Source organism: Ceratosolen solmsi, unplaced genomic scaffold (assembly GCF_000503995.2).
Source record: "Ceratosolen solmsi marchali unplaced genomic scaffold, CerSol_1.0 scaffold13, whole genome shotgun sequence".
Taxonomy (NCBI): domain Eukaryota; kingdom Metazoa; phylum Arthropoda; class Insecta; order Hymenoptera; family Agaonidae; genus Ceratosolen; species Ceratosolen solmsi.
This window is the reverse complement of record NW_011948418.1, coordinates 9398709-9420217: the sequence shown is the minus strand read 5'-3', so window position 1 is coordinate 9420217 and position 21509 is coordinate 9398709. Positions and strand designations below refer to the sequence as shown.

General features: G+C 30.6%; 1 protein-coding gene across 1 annotated transcript; it reads left to right on the top strand.

Annotated features, from left to right (window-relative positions):
• The first annotated feature begins 849 nt into the window (after positions 1–849).
• Positions 850–21493, top strand: LOC105360288 (serine/threonine-protein kinase OSR1). Its single transcript, XM_011497161.1, has 11 exons — positions 850–1165; positions 11106–11337; positions 14540–14798; positions 16790–16902; positions 17062–17312; positions 17774–17948; positions 19152–19387; positions 19663–19777; positions 20169–20431; positions 21001–21187; positions 21373–21493. Exons 1-11 carry the CDS (start codon positions 1014–1016, stop codon positions 21448–21450), a joined length of 2061 nt encoding a protein of 686 aa, XP_011495463.1. The 5' UTR covers positions 850–1013; the 3' UTR covers positions 21451–21493.
• Positions 21494–21509: the final 16 nt, after the last annotated feature.

The following is a 21509-nucleotide window of genomic DNA, read 5'->3' as shown; positions in this document are numbered from 1 at the left end:
AATAATCAAATTTCACAATATATACTCAACGAAAGATGATTCTTATAAACTTATCTTCTAAAATCAATGTGCATAATAATAATTAATAATAGTGGTAGTGAGATTTACTAAGGAATAAGCAAAAAACAATATAAAATGTCAGCCGTACATTTTCACATTTACTTAGTCATCTACTTAGACATCTACTTGAAAGATATAATGTTTCTTTCGCGTGTTAGTTTTACATTTATGCTCGTGCGAAGTTAAAAAATAAAGATATTGCTGCATTATTATAAAATTGTTATAATATTACTATGAAACGATAGCATTGATAATATTAGGGGGCTTTATGATGGATTTTGCAATATTAACATACAATTCACGGTAATGATAGATGTAGTCGCAAAATATGAATGAAGAATTTCTGCCAATTAAGTTTCCGAATTTTAATATTGAATTACTGAAAGCTGAAAATGGCGTAGAACTTCTACTATCTAAAGTTTCAATAAACGCTAAGACACCATAATTTACAATCCTTACTCCGATCGTTCATCGAATTGGACAATAAGAAACTGCAAATTTTCCCCCCTTTTTTTCTCTTTATTTTTATTTTCATTGGTTTTGATTGTTTTTCTTCTTATCAAAGCTCATATCGCCCACTTATCAATGCCATTAGCCCAGAATGGACCAAGTAAAAAATGAAAATAATCGAAACATTGTTTTCAATAATAATGGGTTATAAAGTTAGCACATAAAGCGCAGTAATTAATTGCGCCTTGTAAAAATAAAAAAAAAAGAAAAAGAAAAAAAAAAGAAAAAGATTGTTGAATAATGACCGAGCGTAATCGCAGGTACAAAATAGACAGTCGCAAATGCGAATAATCGACCTTGGTCGTTGTGACCATTAAGCTACGACGGACAGCGGCTGCTGAGTCGTCTTAAGGGGCCACGAAGGCGTTTCGAGGCAGGCGCGCCTGAGCGCAGGTAACCCGATTAACTCGTCTGTGCTTGTGTTTGACAGGAATATAGGCGACATGCGGCTGCAGCATAAGAGCGGCCCGGGTCTCGGAGTTAACCAGCATCAGCATCAGCATCAGCATCAGCATCCACAGCAACCGGACGACGTTCACCGACTACGGTTCCAGGACAATCGATTCCTCACGACTCTCGTCCTTGGCAGAAACAGGTACGGCCCACGAGGAGCTTCCACTCCAAGGCGCGATTAACGACATTCAAGCTCGCTTGTGCGTGTGTGCGCGTATGTGTACCGAAAAATTTAAAAAAGAAAAAAGAAAAAAACGAGCGCAAGGATAACGCTGCGTTAACCCATTTTCTACTCTCGCCCGGCAATTATACTCTAATACGGACAGGAAACGGTAACTAGAGTGGAAAATTGATTCTAATAGAGATCCACTGCCAATGGATTGGAAAACTGGGGGCGGCTTGTTAAAATACGTTAGCGGACGAGCTTTGCTGGATAGAAAATATACCTTTTGCATCTTGATTGTCGATAGATAAGTTTCGCGATAATGGGCCGATTGCATTTTATAATCTAGGTGATTGATAGATTAACTCAAGATCGATAAAATATTGCTGTATTTATCTTTCCGCGTTGTACTTAATATATTAAGTAATTGAATTCCAATAGTGTGAGCCTTCGATCTCATTGACGCTACCTAGAGTCATGTAGACAAATTTTAACTGAAATTGGCCTTATCGATTGGCAAGTGCCGATGATTAAAAACAAAAACAAAACGAAAAAAAAAATTCAATTTAATGTAATTTTTCTTATTAATTTAGAACACTGAATATTTGCGCAAACAATTCATCGTTGAAATAATTTAAATTTGCTTACATTGCAAATTAGAAATACTTCTCCATTCGTTAAAAAGTAAAATAAACGATAAATCTCGGTAGTTTTATGTAGCTCTATGCTATAAAAAGCCATTCAACAATACAAGTGCAAACCTGTATCAAAGTTAAACTTGTCGGCAATTTTTCTATTCTATATTTAAAAAATATACAATTGATAAAATACGTCAGACATATTGGACAATAATTTGTATATTAAAACGTCCGAGCGATATGTTATCGTTTAGTTGAAACGTTTTATTCCAGCGTAACCTTGTTATTACGAACAGAATAGCTTTTTTGTATCAAATTTCATTTTTCAGCCTTGCAAATTTCTTGCTTAGAAAGTAGTTAATTATTATAATTTATAATAACTTTGGAATAAATTGATTCAACTTTTAACTAAGATATTAAATATCTTTTATCATTAATTTTTTCATTCATTCAATTTTCATAAAAATAACTTAACTTATAAGATTCATAAATTTATAAGCCGAAATAATGTAAATGGGTTCGTTTTTTCTCTTTTCTTTTTATTTATTTATATCTAAAAAATATTACAAATACAGCTTTCTATATGCAATAAGCTTTAGCATCATATAAGATCGATTCATAAAATTTTAAGACTTAATTATTTCCATGTTTTTAACAAAAAAATTTATTGAAACAAAATCATAAATACTTCATTTCGTAATATTTCACATGTAAGCACACATATTTATAATGATATTGAGTAATAATACATTGGTCCCAATTACATTCTATTTATTATTATTTATTAAAGTATATTTGCATGAAAAATGTCTAAAAAAGATAGGACATATTTATAAATCATTTATTATTTATATTTTTAGATATTTATAATAAGAGTTCGATTAAAGGGACGATTTCTTAGATATTTATATTATTTATACTATATTAAAGTCATTTGAATTAAATGCTTCAAAATATTTCAAGTCCAAGTATAAATTACAAAAATACATATATTTCTTTATTCAAGAGAATATTTGAACTATTAACATTTCTTAAAAAGGAGTTTAAGAGAAAATTAAAATTAGATATTTTGCAGTGAAGAAGTAGTTCAGGTAAGAATTTCTTTGGGCTTGTCTTGTAAATATTTAGAATACTCAGACGTATTATAAGAATCATAAATATGATAATTTTTAAAAAAAACTACGCAATCACTTTATTAGCATTTTCCATGATATTTCATATATATATTCTTATTTAAGAATTTTCCAATTTCTGCGACGAGCCTTTCCAAATAATTATTAAAAAAAAAAAAAAAAAAAAAAAAAAAAAAAAAAAAAAAAAAAAAAAAAATATAAATTTGTCCTTAGTACGAGTATAAAATAGCAATAAAATAACAAGGTCTTATAATTCAGAGATTTCTCTGTGTATCCTCCATAATTCGTATTTAGCATTTAGAAATCTTAAGTCGTAATTACACATGTATGAGCTTGTTCTCAGAGTTTTGCCCAAGTTATAAATTGATAAATTTGAAAGTTATTTAGCACCGCTTACTGAAAAACGACAACTTAAGCAATGCCAACATTTTTAAACGATCGTACTCTTTATATTTTGAGGTGGATTAAACAAAATTTATACCTTAAACTGCCACAGCCAAGTATATAAAATAAGTCTTCTTGTCATTGAATTATCATTGTCTTGAGTAAACTATTATTATAATTTGAGAAACTCAATTACAAGACGTTGCTTATAAAATCCATTTCAATCGCCTGCCTATTCATGCGCAATGAAAATAATCCAATACCCTCCATTAACAATACACATCGTTATTAAATATCGGCTTCTAAAGTATAGTCAAACACACATTTGCAATGAAAACTATCGATAGTATATGAAACTGAAATTCAAGTCGCGTATCCGCATGACATATCCTTTCTAACATTCAACGCTGCGGCTATTTTTTGTCTTTTTTTTTTCTTTTTTTTTTTGGGTTTTTTTTTTGGTTTTTTTTTACATCCCGTTGGAACCGTTCGCGTGGCCGACGATAATCCGGACTCCGCTTCGTCGCTACGAGGAAGCTCGCTCGATCTTGGATGCAAGCCTGGTAAGTTGCGCAAACTTGAAGCAGCGCGCTTTAATATGTGGCGCGATCGAAAGCTCAACTCCAGCGGTGAGCAATAAGGGGAGTCAATAATTCGCGAATACGCGAGAAAATTTAAAAGCATCATCGAATACGTCGTCTCACGCCAATAGTCCGACGGCAAAAGCTCCGTTCAATATATACATATTTACAAACACGCGCGAAAACACGCACGCACACGCATGCGCGCGTGTGTATATATATATATATATATAGAGAGAGAGAGAGAGAGAGAGAGAGAGAGGCGTGTGTAATTAACGGTCCGTGGCCACACGTGCACGCTTTACTGCGATTGCGTTGGCGGCGCGTTAGATGTACGTGCTCACGGTGATGTGGCAGAGAGGTGGGGGGAGAGGAGGAGGAGGAGGAACGTCGAGCCCGAGTCGAGCAGGTGCGATGATTTGGGCAGCCTCGGCCTCAGCCGCGAGCTCTGGCTTGCTCGTGTTGTTGGAGTGAACCAAGAGGTGAGGATTTACGGTGCGAGGCTATAGTTTTCGTGCTCCCGTTCGAGCGACGTGCAGGTGACGCCGTCGCATTCTGTGATTTTACGTTTCGAAGGATTTCTGCGAAAAGAAAAAGGGTATTGATTTTGGATTAATAATAGATAAATAATCGGCGGCTTTGCTGGCTTTGCGCCCATCTATTCCCATGGATCGAGCGTTTCTCTAGACACGGGATTGACCATTGCAATGATAAAGTTTACATTAGGTTCAGCGCGCTCGTTACATACGTTTTTACAAATGCACAAACATTGCTAAAGAGGTCAGGCTACAGTAAGGTGTACCATTAATCCTAGAATCTCGATATTAATGCGAAAATTCACTACAGTAAGAAAGCATTACATACGAGCATTAAGTATTTATAGATTATAGAGTTTTAACAATTTTAAATTCTATATAAGAAAATGGGTCAGGCTACAGTAAGGTGTACCATTAATCCTAGAATCTCGATATTAATGCGAAAATTCACTACAGTAAGAAAGCATTACATACGAGCATTAAGTATTTATAGATTATAGAGTTTTAACAATTTTAAATTCTATATAAGAAAATGTACAATATATATATATATGTATATATATATATATATATATATATATATATCAACAAGTTTCATTAATCAATATTTATTTAACATTCTTTAATATAACTATAATGATTATAAAACTTGTGAATTTCACTTTCTCTCTCTCTCTCTCTCTCTCTCTCTCTCTCTCTCTCTCTCTCTCTCTCTCTTTTACAGCACCGAAAGTTTAAATACTTAATTCTCGATAAATGTTAAACTAAGCTCATAAATACTATGTACTCGTATAAATAATAAATATTTTCCATTCATTAAAAGATGCTTTACTGTAACATTATGTACTTCAAAGATGTTTCAATCAAATTAACCTAAATTGCACCACATTCGTACAATATACTTTTCTTTACAAGTGAATAACCATTTTTAATCTGTATATTTATAAGATTGATTTTAATACGAAAATTCAAGTAGATTTCAAATCAAACTACTTCAAAATATTTTATAATATCATATCTTTTAAAGCACTAATTTCATATTAATACGAAGACTTAATTAAAAATAATCGAGTTAAAATTGTCATAATAATTAAACGATTCATAAATGACATCTCCACATTTTTCTTAATACTGGAGCAGAATTATAAAATAATAAATAATGCAAATAATACATTTGAATTTTTTAATAATTCTTAATAGTTTTTCACAGTCGATCAGTGTATTTTAAATGTAATTGATTGTCTCTAATGTTCTTACAAGGTGCATTAATTTCTTACAAATTTCTTCATGAAATTCAATATTTGAATATATCAACCTCTCATTTGGCTCACCTAAAACAAGTTAAAAATCTTTACTAACAATACAAGAATTCTATGTAATTAGTAATCCAGTCAATATTGAAGAAAAATTATAGTTTAATAAGTATTTATAAGTACTATGATATTTGAAATGCCTGTGCATAAATAAATGTGTCTAATAAAACAATTAAAAGAAACATTGCTTCGGTCTTTGTTAACGTTCAATTAAATTAATGTTTTTAATTGTGCTTACTCATACAAATTTAAGTGCTAGAAAATATTAAGATTAATTATATTGCAATTAATGTTAAAAATTTTTATACTAATAGTGCTATTTGCAATATCTTGTTAAACCTTCAACGAATCACTAACTACAGTTAAACATAAAATACAAGCAATTTATATTAAAAGTATGTTTTCATTTTTAATAATTTTTAATAATTTTTTTTTCTAAACTAATAATAAAATTTGATTAAATATCTTTCAATCTAAGTTTTATCAGATATAATGTATCAAATATTATTGAAAAGCATTTTATCTTTTAAAATAAATAAACGCAATTTTCAATAGTCTTTAAAATAATGTTAAAATATTCTAAAGCACACGCTTTAAAAAGAATATTTAAAATTATAATAACAGGCTTTATGAAATAAATTCATTTCATTTCAAATATTAAACGTAATATATGATTTGTCATTAATATAGATGGATTTTTTAAATAAAAGCTTGCATTTCTGCTAGAAATTGTTTTAGCCGATAAGACAATTGTAATCGACTCAATATATTTATATATATTAATTTTGATTTAGCATTTATTTACGTATATAAACATACCTTACGCATACTTACATTCGACAGCTAAGCAAAAAGTTGTATTTTCATCGGCCGGCAATTTCGTAATACTATGTAAAGTCAAAGAGTTTGCATAAAATTTTGTAGGAAGAATATTAGAGAAAATGTTGGCAACCAACGTATCCACAAATGGGCGACTTTAATACGCATAAATATTTTCAGAATTTTATAAATTAGCTTCGAACAATTATAAATTCACTTTTTGAGATAATTAAAAAGTTAAAGTTTCTATTATTGATCTCTGCGTTTACTTTAATATTATATTTAAATATGAATTGCTCGAATTATGATAAAATTGTAAAATAGAATTTCAACATATAATTATTGCATTAACGAGTAATAAAATTTTGTATATTATTAATATATGCATATATATAATTTTGCTAAGATTTAAAAAAAAATAAATAATAAAATAATATTGCAATAATATGTAGAAGATATTTTTTAAAAAATTGAAATTTTCAACATAAAGTGGTTCAAAAGCTTGTAAGAAGTGAAAAAATTTATTGATATAGTTGTAATTGTTTAATACGTTAGAATTTGCAAAATTTCAGTATGAATACTGCAAAATAAGAATTGATTTAGCTTGATATACAAAAATTAGATGAGATTATTCAAAGTTCAATTATATGTGTACGAATGTATTATATTTTTATATATTATAAATAAAAAATTTTTTTAATAAAGTAAAATGCAGCAATTGCAAATTTTATAATAATACAATAAAATATTGAGGGTAGTATATTAATAGCAGTCTAGATTACATATTGGCATAAACATTTATAAATATAATTATCGCGTGTAACTGTCTTAAATTGGACATTAATGGCACCTTTAGAATGTCTCCTATAACGCAAAATAACATATAAATTAAATTAAATAATAAATCGTACAAGTCTTGGTTTACCGTTTACCATCTATATAGTAATAACAAAAATAGAAAGTACGATTCTCTCAAATTTATAAACTATTTTTAATTTTTCTTTTTAACATTCTGTATATAGCAAGTATGCGCTAAACTATGATTTTCATTTTCATCGAATTCTTATATCATTAAGTCAATCTTGCATAAATCAATAACATACGTACGTATAGCATTGACCTACGCGATTATTCAAAATCGAAATTCTAAGATCTATCGAAATTCTAAATCAATTGACTTATGCTTGATAATGAAGAATACCTAAAGTATCTAAAAGAGAAGAGAGAATAAGAGAGATATAGAACGTATTAAAAATTTCCACCAGCGCACTATATAACCAGGCCTTCCCTATGACACTTAATTGGATTCTTTAATCAAGCTAATTAAAAACAATCGTGAATAGAACAATAGGCATCTATATTTATGTACTCGGAAGAAAAATGTGCGTCTGTCGATTTATTCGTTATATTATGAATATTTTATTATACGCAGTATACGCGTTTATGATTTAATTGCTCGTGGATAGTAGTTAAAAAGTTTAATGACGTCACATAAAAATGCATTAAATATATATTTTACTCGTCAAAATTCTGAAATTCGACGAATTTCGAAAATTCATCATTTTATATTATTTAGATTGATCGGAATTTTACCAAATTCATAAAACATATAGTATCTGTAAATTCATTGAAATGTTCACGTTGAAGACTTAAGTGTTTAATCAATATTAGACTTTTGATTATTGTTTATTTTGGAAAGAACGTCATTATTATACCGATAGGTACATCATTAGTCTAGGCCTTACAAATGATTACCTGAACTTTTGTTTTACTAAGATAGCAATATATAGTAAGACTTAGCTGAGAATTTATTCATCTATATAAAATAATTTTTTCGGAACGGTAATCATACATAGTACTATTTTATCGCTTAATTACACATTTTAAATAAGAAAATAGACAATAAATAAGGAATGAACGAGTATTCGGAATAAGAATAGCAATTTACATTTTATAATTTTAAAGAAATTAAAATTTATATTAAACTGTAAATACAAGCTAATTCAAGCTAATGCGGTGGGGTGAGCGTGGGGGGGGGGGGGGAATGAGTATACAAAATTGAGTGTAATAGTCACTCAATTTATAATGAACTTGTGATTCGAGCAAAATTGAATGGATAAAAATGTGAAAAATTGATATTACTTTAAAATTGATAAATTTTATTTAAAAGCGATGCTGGCAATAATAAAAAAAAAAGAAATAGCAATAGTATTGAGAAGCAACGATTGTTTGGGAAAAAGCCACGATGTGACATCTTAAAGTTTCGATGAAAGATGAAATTGAATAAAAATTGAATTGGCATTAAGTGCGTAGCTTGACATCATACCAATCGAGAACAAGGAAAATTATATTTCTCCTTATATATCGAGAGTATCGATCATGGGGCATGAAATATCATTAAAAAAAATTAATAAAGTGATGAAGAGGCGAAGGGAGTAATGCAGCGGCCGAGCAATTCGTTCCTTCGTAGGCGCAGTGCATCTTGCTCCCGATCTTTCACTAAAAGAAACGCTTCCGATAAGAATAATCGTAAACTCGCGCACATGACGTTTATATCGCTCCCTCCCTTATTGACGATTGGTCTCGTCTCTCTCTCTCTCTCTCTCTCTCTCTCTCTCTCACTCTCACGTGCGTCTCGTGAAGAGAAGCCGGCCGTCGCCAATTCTTCCTTTCAGTATCGCTCGTCCCGCGAGATAAAACGCGACCCCGACTATTTTTACCGCAGTGCGCTTATTTTTTACGCACGCGATTTGAAAAAGAGATTGAGCGAGGGGGGACAAGGGAGAGAATTAGCGGCTTTGCGTTTCCGCGTTGACGAGACATTTCTGGTCGCGCGGCGCCACGCCGGAGCCACAAGTTCAAGTGCTTGTTGTGCATTCGCAAAGTTTTCGAGTGAGTTTAGTTGACGGCGAATAGATTCCGTTTTTTACGAACAAATGCGTATTGGTATTGAAGCTCTAAGCTGCCTGTATTGTGCTTCATCTACAATACGAGTGATTGTTTATCGACTTACTTTAATGCTACTTTATGAACAAATTACTCATCGTTTGTTTTAATATTTGTGAATACTCAGGCTTGAGTTGATTGGCTTTTTACTTTGCACGAGTATGACGCTGTTGTGTAAATCTTTCCAATAGTTAAAGTAATTTAATAATATTTCTGCTTTCTGGTTCCTCCTAATTCGATATTTTATTTGTTTATTTTCGTTAATTCATCTTGAATCGCCATTGATATATATATATATATATATATATATGTGCGCATTTGCACATTTAAATTTTCTTTCGCTAGTAAAAATAATGTCTCAATTTTTTTTTTCAACGTTCATTATTATTATTTTAATTCTATATAAGAATTTATCATTGAAGTAATATTTATCGTTATGCAGTGGCATTTTTATTACTTTTGTTGTGATTTGAATTGAGTCAAATTTCTACCTACTTATTATAGAATTACAGATCATTAAATAAATATACAACCTATACAACAATTTAAGTTTAATCGAAAATATCACTACTTTATCATGAGTATTTTTATTTACTGAATAACATTGCATCATTCAAAAGCCATTATCAATCTTATCCTAAAGTCATTACATAGTATTATATATACAGAAAGCATATTTAAAATTAAAAATATTTAATGTCTGTTAAGTGAGTCTTATTTTAACAAATAAAAACTTCAAATAAAAGTTTATTTAACGCAGTCTATAATTATTAATTTAATTGAATTTATAATAATTTTCATAATTTTAAAGTGAAAAATGACATAATTATGAAATTTCCATTTGAAATAAAGTCAATTGTATTAATTCAAATCAAACTTAACCTTCTCTAAATTACTATTTACCTAACAATTTCGATCTTTTAGACAATTACAGAGATATTTGTTACTCAATAAATATAATGTTATTTCATATAAGTGCACGTAATTTTGTATATGCGCGTGTGTGCGTGCGTGTGTGCGTGCGTGTGCAGAATAGATGTATTAGAAAACAATTATGATTTCGAATCCAGCAAATTATATAAATAATAATATTATTGTTGTAATTTAATAAAAGGCTAGAAAAATATTTCACTATGATCAGTTTATATTAATAAAAACGTGATGAAAAATTGTTCTGCAAAGCTGAAAAATAATCAATTAAAATTACAAACACTTTATAATATAATCATTTATCGGGAGTACCAAATGCTATTTTTACTTCTCAACGACGATGCTAAATGAACTAAGGAGTTTGGCTCAAGCGATGTTTAGCGAAACGATCCAACGATCTTTATCCTTCGATGGAAGCATTGCACTCAGCAAAAATAATACTCATAGTTAAAGTGTTTGTCATCCATTCTGAGAAAAGTAATTGTGATCTGTTAGTAGTATCAACAGAAAATGTTTAAAGAAGCCCTTAAAGTGGGCATCGCCCGAACAAGTACACTTTGATAGTTTGAACAAACGTTCAAACTCTCAGCAATTGTGCGCCCAGCATCACTAAGTGTGTGTTTTCATCTGTGTGTTTAGGAAGATATCGCCGGACATCCTGCCGTCGTGCTCGCAGGGCATCTTCCGGCAGCGATCCTTTCGCTCCTCGGCATCACAGGCCTCGACTTCGTGTCCCGCCGTGACGAGCGTCACAACAGCGTCTCACACCTCGGCCAAAAATACCATAAAAACATCCCTGGCCGCACTGTTCATCGACAATAACCTGCCGGGAGCCAAATTCACGCGCAGAAGCTCCGCGAGTCCACGGACGGTGAGGAAATGTTGATCCTTGCGAAAGTCATAAGCGCGCTGTTAATACGATCTGGTTAAACGAATCTCCCAAGTGCGCTTCGACTTCATGACGATGAAAATATATTATGAGCCATGTGATTTTACAAAATCGTACGCGAATAAGCTAAACTCTTTCATTCTAATACCACGGCAAATCGCAATTTCAGCTGCGCTAAGCAGGAGGACTTTTTTTTTTTTTTTTTTTTTTTTATAGAATTCTACTTTTTCAATCATCATTCTTTTAATAATTACTTTGAAATTACTTGTTCATCGGTTTATGTAATCGTATAATTTGTCCGTAATAATACGATAATACTGCAATAACAGGCTGAGATTATACGAGCAGTATAGACCTGCTTTCCTCTGCGAATTAATAATACGGATGAGTTAAGGATATTTAAGGATATTTCGACTATTTCTTAACAGCATGCTCCTTCGAATAATAAATGGGTATTATATACACTTTCATAAATGAAAAATGTCAAGATTAATAACAATATTATATATGAGTTGTCACTATATTTATGGTGCTCCTTTGGATAGGCGTGATTTAACGCTGAATATTTAATTTGAAATTTATTTTTAAACGCTAATTATATTGAATTTCTATATCAATGCATCGTAAATAAATATCTTCGAAACAAAATAACAAACGTTTAAAATAATATTGATGACATTTTTTGAAGAATAGTTTCAAGATCATAGCCTTTTTTTCTATAAGGAGGAATCAATCTTGAAGTGGCATTGGACAGAACAATAAGTGTTCAAACAAACAAAAAAAGAAAAACAAATCGTCAAGTGCGAATTCTATCTCTAATTTTAAATGATTTTCAATAATTTGAATATCTAAGTCTAATTTCAGTTTCACATCATTCACTCAAATTGATCTTGAAAGATTTCAAATTATTTTCCTGTTATTCACTCTGAATTTTCAAAACAAAAAAGAAAACAAAAACAAAAAACAAAAAAAAAACAATTTCAAAGTAATTCTTAAAGTGTCTTTAGTAATTCTTAAAGTCTCTTACTAGCCGAATGGTTTAAAAATAACAATAATCGCAAACGTAATAATCTATTTGGTTTTCTTTTTTACTTTTAATTACATAATAATATATTAATATTACATCAATTAATCATCAACAATTAAGTAAAACACCAAGTAATAATGATCGTCAGAATAGAAAATTGTACAATTTAATGTAGTTATTAAAATTCCAAGTAATTATAAATGTCTATGCGTTCAAATTGCCATAAAAAAGAAAGAAGATGAAAAAAATAAAAAATAAATTATCCATTAAGTATATTAATTTAATGGCTTTTAATAGATTATTAAGTGCATATTTTAATATTTAGGCCTATTGAACTTTTATCTAATATTTATTCTTTATCGAGTCATTCATAAATTTTAAGGTCACATGCTATTTCTTATTGTGAATAAAAAAAATTATTAAACTAATTTTTATCTTTAAAACAAAGATTTATAAAAGGTTAAGATTCATAAAGAGACTCTCTTTTTTTTACAATATTTGTTTATGAAAAGTTATTATTAATTCAAATAAAATAATAGATATGTAGTAGAATGAGTCTTAATTTTATTTTTAAATAGTTAATATTGACCAATTTTCGACATATTTACGGGCACATTTATAAATTTTAATAATCTAAACGAAACTTTATTGTGGATGTAAATTATTTAAATATTTACATGTATTTTTCAAATATACGATAAGCCTAGCAAATATTAACATTAAACAATTTATATTGCTTAAAATATTTACAACATTAATTGTAGAAATGCTTTCACAAAGTCTACTGACTCAAATTTCAACATTAATACGGTAAAGTTATTGTTTGGATTATAATTTTCAGTAGTCAGATTGACTTTCTGAATGCAATTGAGTCACGAAAGTTAACCCTCATTTTCATGCTTCTTCATACAAGATTTCTTTTCTCTCCTGACTTTATATGTTTATTTTTTTTTTTAAAAAAAAAAAAAAAAAAAAAAAAAAATATATCTTTTGACTTTAACGTTAACGTTAAGTAATAATACTGTATTACATTTTTGTAAAAAGAATCTGAAAGATTCGTGAAATTGCGTCGTTGCACAATTTGATATATTGAATAATTGATTCTCTTTAGAGGCTTAGTAGCAATGTCAAAGTATTTGTTTAAAAATTGTGGACAATAAATTATGTTAATACTGAGAGTAATGATGTTTAGGGATTTATGTAGATTGAAAAATATATATATATATATATATATATATATATTTACAGTCGAGTTCCTTATTGATATTAGATCGATGTAAAAGGTCGTAACGTGAAACGTTATTGTTACAGGCTACTTTGCAAAAAGTTTAGAAACTTTGGAAAAGCAAGACAAGATTTCTAAAACAAACGATAATTAGTATTGTAAGAACATGAAATTATATCTATGAGCCATAAAATAACAGGTGATTGGAACGATAATTATAATAGTCATATTAATGGATATTCAATAGACGAGCAAATATGTAGTAAATAAGCAATGATGGAGATCTATTTATCGAAAGTATAGTCATTGATATACTTTTATTTATCCTTATAATTTTGTCCGTGCGTGTGTGTGCGCGCGCGCTCGTTTGTACTCGCATGCGCATGTAATTATGTAAATAATTAATTTGTTATAAGACCTAGGAATCACTTCAATGTAGGAGTAAAATCTTTGTAACATTAGTAATAAGTGATCGAATTGAGAATACGTATGAACAAATTTCAAAGTAATATCTTATCATTAATATAAATTAACATTACATTATCTAAATTCATTAAATGCTCTTATCGCCGGCGAATTTCATTCGTGATTTTATTCGTTTAATAACGAAAACGGAAATACAGTTGTTTGTAGTCCGAGTCGCGGCTAACATTGTACTTGGGAATTCGATAAGTAACCGTTAACTCTAAGTATTTCGCGCTGAATTTGACAAACGGATACAAAAAAGAAATAAGTAAATAAAACAAACAAACAAAACAAAAGCCTCAAAGGCGAGAATGCTATGCCTCCCCGTTAAAAGCCATAAGATCTAACTGGATCAAGGAACGATCGATATTAATATTCTAAAGCAGCAGCAACAACAACAACAACAACAACAACAGCAGCAGCAGCAGCAGCAGCAGCATCCGCAACAACAACAGCAGCATCAGCAGCAGCAGCAGCAACAACAGCACCAACAACAACAGCATCAAAAGCACAAACAGAGCAGCCCCAATCGAAGCAGCTCGAGCTCAGGCTCGTCACACGGCGGCGCGAGCTCCTCGTCCTCGTCGAGTACGTCGACGCAGCGCAGCCGGCGCTCGCGCTTCGGCTACACGGCGCTGGCCAGCAAAATGGCGTCCGTGAGCACGACGGCGCCCGTGCTGGGCTGGCCCAACGCTAAGGACGACTACGAGCTGCGAGAGGTCATCGGTGAGTGGAACCTAGTGGGCCTTGGTCGCGTCGCTCCGGCCGCGGTGACGATGCGCCCGGGGCCCGCGCTTATACGGAGTCTTGGGGAGCAAGTCGGGGTCGCTTCGCCGGCGCCCGATCCGTCGCGTTTCTGTATGCGTGCGCACGCATACGCGACCGGGCTCACGCACACGGAGCCAGACCCGCGCATATGCTCGCCGTCTGCGCTTTGCCGCCACCGCCACCGCCACCGCCACCACCGCCGCCACCGCCGTCGCCACCACTGCCGCTATCCGTCACCCCGTCACCCCGTCACCGATGCCGTTACCCACACCTCCAACTTCGCGATAAAGGCACTTTTTCCTGTTCGGTGAAATTCACCCGGGCACCCTTCTTTCGAACGTCTCTTTAAAAATATATTCGCCGATGCCCGCCCTGGCATTTTGCTCCTATCCCGTTGTCTACGATATCCCGACCTCGATCCGATACGCATCAACCCCGGTACTCGTGTTTCGATCACCAAATAACGGACAAAATTTATTACGGTTTTATATTTATAATGGATAATATTGATTCTATCTGGCTCTCCCCTCCCCCCATTCTCATTCTCATTCTCACTCTCGCTTTCACTCTCGCTTTCACTCTTAATATCATTCTATCATTCTCTCTCTCTCTCTCTCTCTCTCTCTCTCTCTCTCTCTCTCTCTCATATTTCCGCTATGTCGCGATCTTATTGTTTACTTCATTTTGCCAGGTGTTGGAATGAAAAGCTTGATATTTATATTTGCACGTCTCTTCTTCCATAATGTTGTATGATGATTCTATTATTTGCTCTACCATTTTTCATTTATTGTTTGACATTTATTTGCAAAAACTATAAATAATCTTTTTATTTTCATTTCATTTCACAAAAAAAATTGAATAGTTACTAATACAAAGCCAATATAATTCAGGAGATTAATAAAAATAAGTAATTTTAAAGTGTTCTTTATGTAAGATAAAACAACTAGGCTCCATACAATTTTCCACTTGAAATTACTTATTCAAAAGGAAAATAAAAAATTTCCCATCATTTTTTGCATGCATTACTTTAGTTGTTTCTGTCATAAGATTTAAATAAATGAATTAATCACTAATCAATAGGTGATGAATATTTTTATGAGCGCATTATTGTATTGAACTTCAAAATATATAAAGCGGGTAGAATATATTTAATTAAATGCAATTAAAATGACTAACAAGCCCATTAGCATTTAAGCTATAATTTGTCAATGTATGTCTTTGCAATGTAGATAATTATCGTATAGAAATTTATATCTATTCATTCCTGATTATTCTGTAGATTATTATTATTATTGTTATCATTTATATTTATATTCCTTTAGCATATAACATTAATGTGTACATTATTTTTTAATTGAACAAGACAAATTTCATTATACTTTATCATCCATGTTTATCTTTGAATAATAATAATAATAATAATAATAATAATAATAATAATAATAATAATAATAATAATGTGTCATATTGTACAATAACATTATAATGGCAATTATACAAATATTACATTAATATGCCTTGAAATGCTAAGATAATCTGTTGAGATTTTTTTAATCTTTAATTAATTATAAATATATTCTCAATTTTCCACATAATCATTTATCACTGCAAAAATTATATATTTCTGATATTATGATAAAGATTATTTATAATTGTATGTTATTTATAGGAAGATTTTCATTCTATTTTACTTTTGTTATTCTGATTTGGTATCGATAGTCAATGTTGAAGGTTTTGCATCATAATATTCTTTTCATTATACATATTATTTTATCATTGGATCTGTAATCTACATGCAAATTCATTAAATTTCTTACCAAATTTTCATATTTCACAGATATCTTTATCAATTCAATTATTATTTAAGAATTATTTAAGAAATTAAGGATCCTACATTCATTCGATCTAGGAGATGGAAAATGTTTAAACCGAGTACTTTTTTTTAACAGGTGTCGGGGCAACTGCAATTGTGCATGCTGCATTTTGCATTCCTCGACAAGAGAAATGTGCTATAAAGCGTATCAATCTGGAAAAATGGAATACAAGTATGGATGAATTATTAGTAAGTTCACATATTCATTATTTTATTTAAACTGAATAATTTATTAATTTACATTTTTGTTGGGACATTTTATTATTAAATAATCATGATCGGATTAATGTTATGCACATGTTTCCTAATTTCTTATTTTAATAAATCCTAAATTTTACAAATATACAGAAAGAAATTCAGGCTATGTCCTCATGCAATCACGAAAATGTTGTAACATATTATACATCATTCGTTGTAAAAGAAGAGCTGTGGCTAGTACTCAGATTACTCGAGGGTGGATCTCTTTTGGATATTATAAAACATAAAATGAGGACAACTAATTGTAAACATGGAGTCTTCGACGAAGCGACAATAGCCACTGTACTTCGAGAGGTACTCAAAGGTCTTGAGTATTTCCATAGTAACGGCCAGATTCACAGGTTCGATAAGTTATTATTATTAATTGGTACGATTATACGTGCATTTATAACAAAGTGAAATACTTTTTTAAAAACATGTAGAGTCATATTACTTTAAAAGTTTATTGCAAAAACTGAATTAATTTTAAATGCTTTTTAATATCTAAATAGACCAAATACTATAAGAATTTGCTATCCTTATAAAAATTGATTCCTTATAAATTATGTTTCATATATTTTTGTAATATATTAATTTAATTCAGTGCTATATACAAGTTGTGAGGTAAATAGCATTTAAAAATTATACATCTAGATTTTTTAACATGCATGTAATGCGCATTGAAGATTACAGAGTATCTATAAATGTAATTTTTAAAAAGAATTGAAAAGGACTTTGTAGCTCGCGTTACATAAAATAACTATGATCTATCAAAATCATATTTGCGATCCAAAAGGTCTAATCAAATTGTATTATATTTCAGGGATATTAAGGCAGGGAATATTTTATTGGGTGAAGACGGGACAGTGCAAATAGCGGACTTTGGTGTAAGTGCTTGGTTGGCTACTGGTCGTGACCTTAGTAGACAAAAGGTTCGACACACGTTCGTTGGTACACCCTGCTGGATGGCGCCTGAGGTCATGGAGCAGGTGAGAGAGGAAAGTTACATTCCACTTTCTTAGCCTGTGCATTTCTGTCATCCTTGATGTTCATTTTGCTGCTGATATGCTAATGTGCTCTTGATTGTTACTCGTTAGCTGTAATTTTTCAATTCATTTTCAATGACTCATTAGTGAAAATGGTGAATAAATCTTTAGCATAATTAGATAAGCTAAGCGATTGTTAGCAATTAAATATCATGCATGACTGACTTAAATTTATTTTAATCTGGAAACATTAATGTTTAATTATGCAACGGCTTTGAGGGTTATTATGCATTTGATTATTATTTCTTGTTCTTGCTAGTATCAGGACTGATAAAAAAAATGTCATTTTTATTAATATGCTATTAAAATCTGCTTTTGTGACATGGCTTAATTTTATCGTGCAAATTTATTTTATACATATATATATATATATATATATATATATATATATATATATATATGTATATATATGTATGTATTTGAGTGTATGGTAAAATCATTTTTATAAATAGATGAGACATAAAATCTATCTGAAATTATACCTTAAAGAACTTTTACTTTACCTAAAAACTTCATTACAAGTGGTATGAAAAAAGTAAAGAAAAAAAATTAAAAAAAAAAAAATTCTTATATTATAAGAATTTGTTTCCCATAAATAAATAATGTTATCAATACTTGAAAATATTGAAAATTAATAGTCATAAAAATCTAATTCATTTTACTAATTAGTAATGACTGTTATTATTGTATCTTATTTTATTAGTTGTTTTAAATACGAATATTACATTATATAGAATTTTATGTCTTTCTAAAAGTACAACATAGACTCGGCATACTCAAAATAAAATAATATTGACATATTAATATGTAAATCTTATATTCACAGCTCATAAATTACGTTTTTAAATAACTGAAATTACGCTTAAGAACATGCCTGTAGCATTTATTATACAATTGCATCGTTATAAAAACTGATTGTAAAAATAAAACATTTAAATATCTGAAATAAATCATAATATTGATAAGGGCACAATGTGAAATAATAAAATTTGAAAATGCTTGTTTCAAGTTGTAAAAGCAGTATTTTCCCCGATAATCAAAAAATCTATGAGTTTTTAATTCGTTCGCTAATTTTAAGAAATAATTTTTAAAATATCGATGCACAGTGGGTATAATTCAAACCGTGTAACTGTCGAAACATTTTAATTTTTATAGGATCACGGCTATGACTTTAAGGCGGATATTTGGTCACTCGGCATCACGGCAATCGAAATGGCGAGCGGCACCGCACCTTATCACAAATTTCCACCCATGAAAGTCCTTATGCTCACTTTGCAAAACGACCCGCCAACCCTCGATACCGCTGCTGACGATAAGGACCAGTACAAGGCTTACGGCAAGACTTTCAGAAAAATGATCGTTGATTGCCTACAGAAAGATCCGACCAAGAGGTAATAGTAGAGAGCCAAAAGGCAATTTTATGCTCCATAAGTGTTTTATTTATGTATGTAGCTTACAATATTGTCAAACGCAATATAATTTCTCAAGAATGTGTATATGGGTTTTATTGATTTATTTATTATTTTTTTATTTATTTATTAATGCACGGTACATATAAGAGATAAATTGCATTTTATTAAATTTGTCGCCTTGTACGTACGTACGTATCAATCGTTTTTATGTCAATTTTCAATAGACTTAATGCGAGCAATGTAAATTTTTTCAGACCAACGGCAACTGAACTATTAAAACATCCGTTTTTTAAAAAGGCCAAGGATAAAAAATATTTGCAGCAAACTCTTGTCGCCATTGGACCAAGTTTAGAAACTCGAGTGCAGAAGGTAACGGAATTTATATTGCAAATAGAAATTTGTCTATTGCACTTTTAGATTAAATCCAAATGCAACAACGAATAGTTCTTCATTAAAACGTTGTTATCAAAATTCGTCCCCATAATTAAGGTGTACGTATGTAAAAAAAAAAAAAAAAAAAAAAAAAAAAAAAAAAAGGAAATATTAACTAGAAAGAACTTAACATAAAAATACTTAATGAATTAAATTTTTTTCATTATGAATATTACAATTAAAATTCTTCTTCCTAATGGTGAGAGAATCTCGTAAAATAGTTATTATTTTAACAGCGTTACGATGTGCTTGTCTCTTTAACTTTCATCATTAAGCATCTCTCTTTAACATTCATCGATTAAGCAGCGAATGAAACATTTTTATGCAGGCATCAAAAAGACAGCCCGGCACTTCTGGACGACTGCACCGAACTGTCACGGGTGAATGGGTTTGGTCATCCGAGGAAGAAAGCGGTGCCTCCAGTGGCGAAGAAAGTAAAGAAGCTCTGCCGATCAATCGGATCGAGCGTGACAGTAGCGACGATGACGGTCCTGATCAGGATGACTATTACGGACAAGACAAAACTCCGGTCAATCGTAACGCCACACCAGCTGATAAAAATGTTCCTATCAATTTAGTGCTCAGACTTCGGTATGTTTACGTCGAATTTTCAATAATTCTATTCTGCTTGGATTGTTTTCTCTTATTACAACACTTATGAAATACTTACAATTATACCATACTGTTGCATTATTTAAATAATCTATATCAAAACATTATTATTTTATTAATATTAATAAAGGTGAATAAGCGAAGAAATGTCGAATAAAGATGTATCTAAGTGGTAATCCTACGTATCAACAATCGAGGCAGTAGCATATTTTTCGAGAACAACATTGAATTTTTAAAAAAATTTCATAGAATATTCTTGAGAGTCTGTATTTCCAGAAAAATTTGTTATTTTCAAACGATGACTCTTGAACTCTTAATTAATTTCCTTCCTGCATATTATTTGTAAAAAGATTTACATATATTTATATCTAAAGAAAATTAATTTTTTCATTTATTCTGCCTATAAATTATACGTTATGAGATGAATTTTTTGCAATGTAAATTTAGAATACATATTGGTTTAACATGCATAACTTTAACTTTAACTCATAAAATCTCTTAAAAATATTGAATAAATATCTAAATGAAATTTAAACAATTGTTTATAGTAACCAGAAACGAGAACTAAATGATATTCGATTTGAGTTTGCCGTGGGTGTTGATTCAGCTGAAGGTATCGCAGCCGAGTTGGTTGGTGCTGGTCTTGTAGATGGCAAGGATATTGTTGTGATAGCAGCAAATCTTCAAAAACTTATCGACAGTGCGGGACAAATTCGTACTGTTACATTTCCTTTGGTAAAGTTGTATTTTGTGAATTAAAAGATTTTGTTTATTTATAAAAATCACGTATTTGTACTCTTTTTTTTTTTTTTTGACTTGATCTAAGTCATTTAATACTGTACATTTAATTCCTACATGCACATATTAACTAATTAAGTAAATAACGATATTAAAGATTGTATTATTCTCTTTTTCTTTAGAATTCGGGACATGCTGTAAATGAAATACCAGATGACAAAGCGTTAATTGGATTCGCTCAGATCTCCATCACGGATTAAATGTTATTTGATGTCTTACAATGTACGGTTTTTTTTTTTTTTTTTTTTTTTTTTTTTTT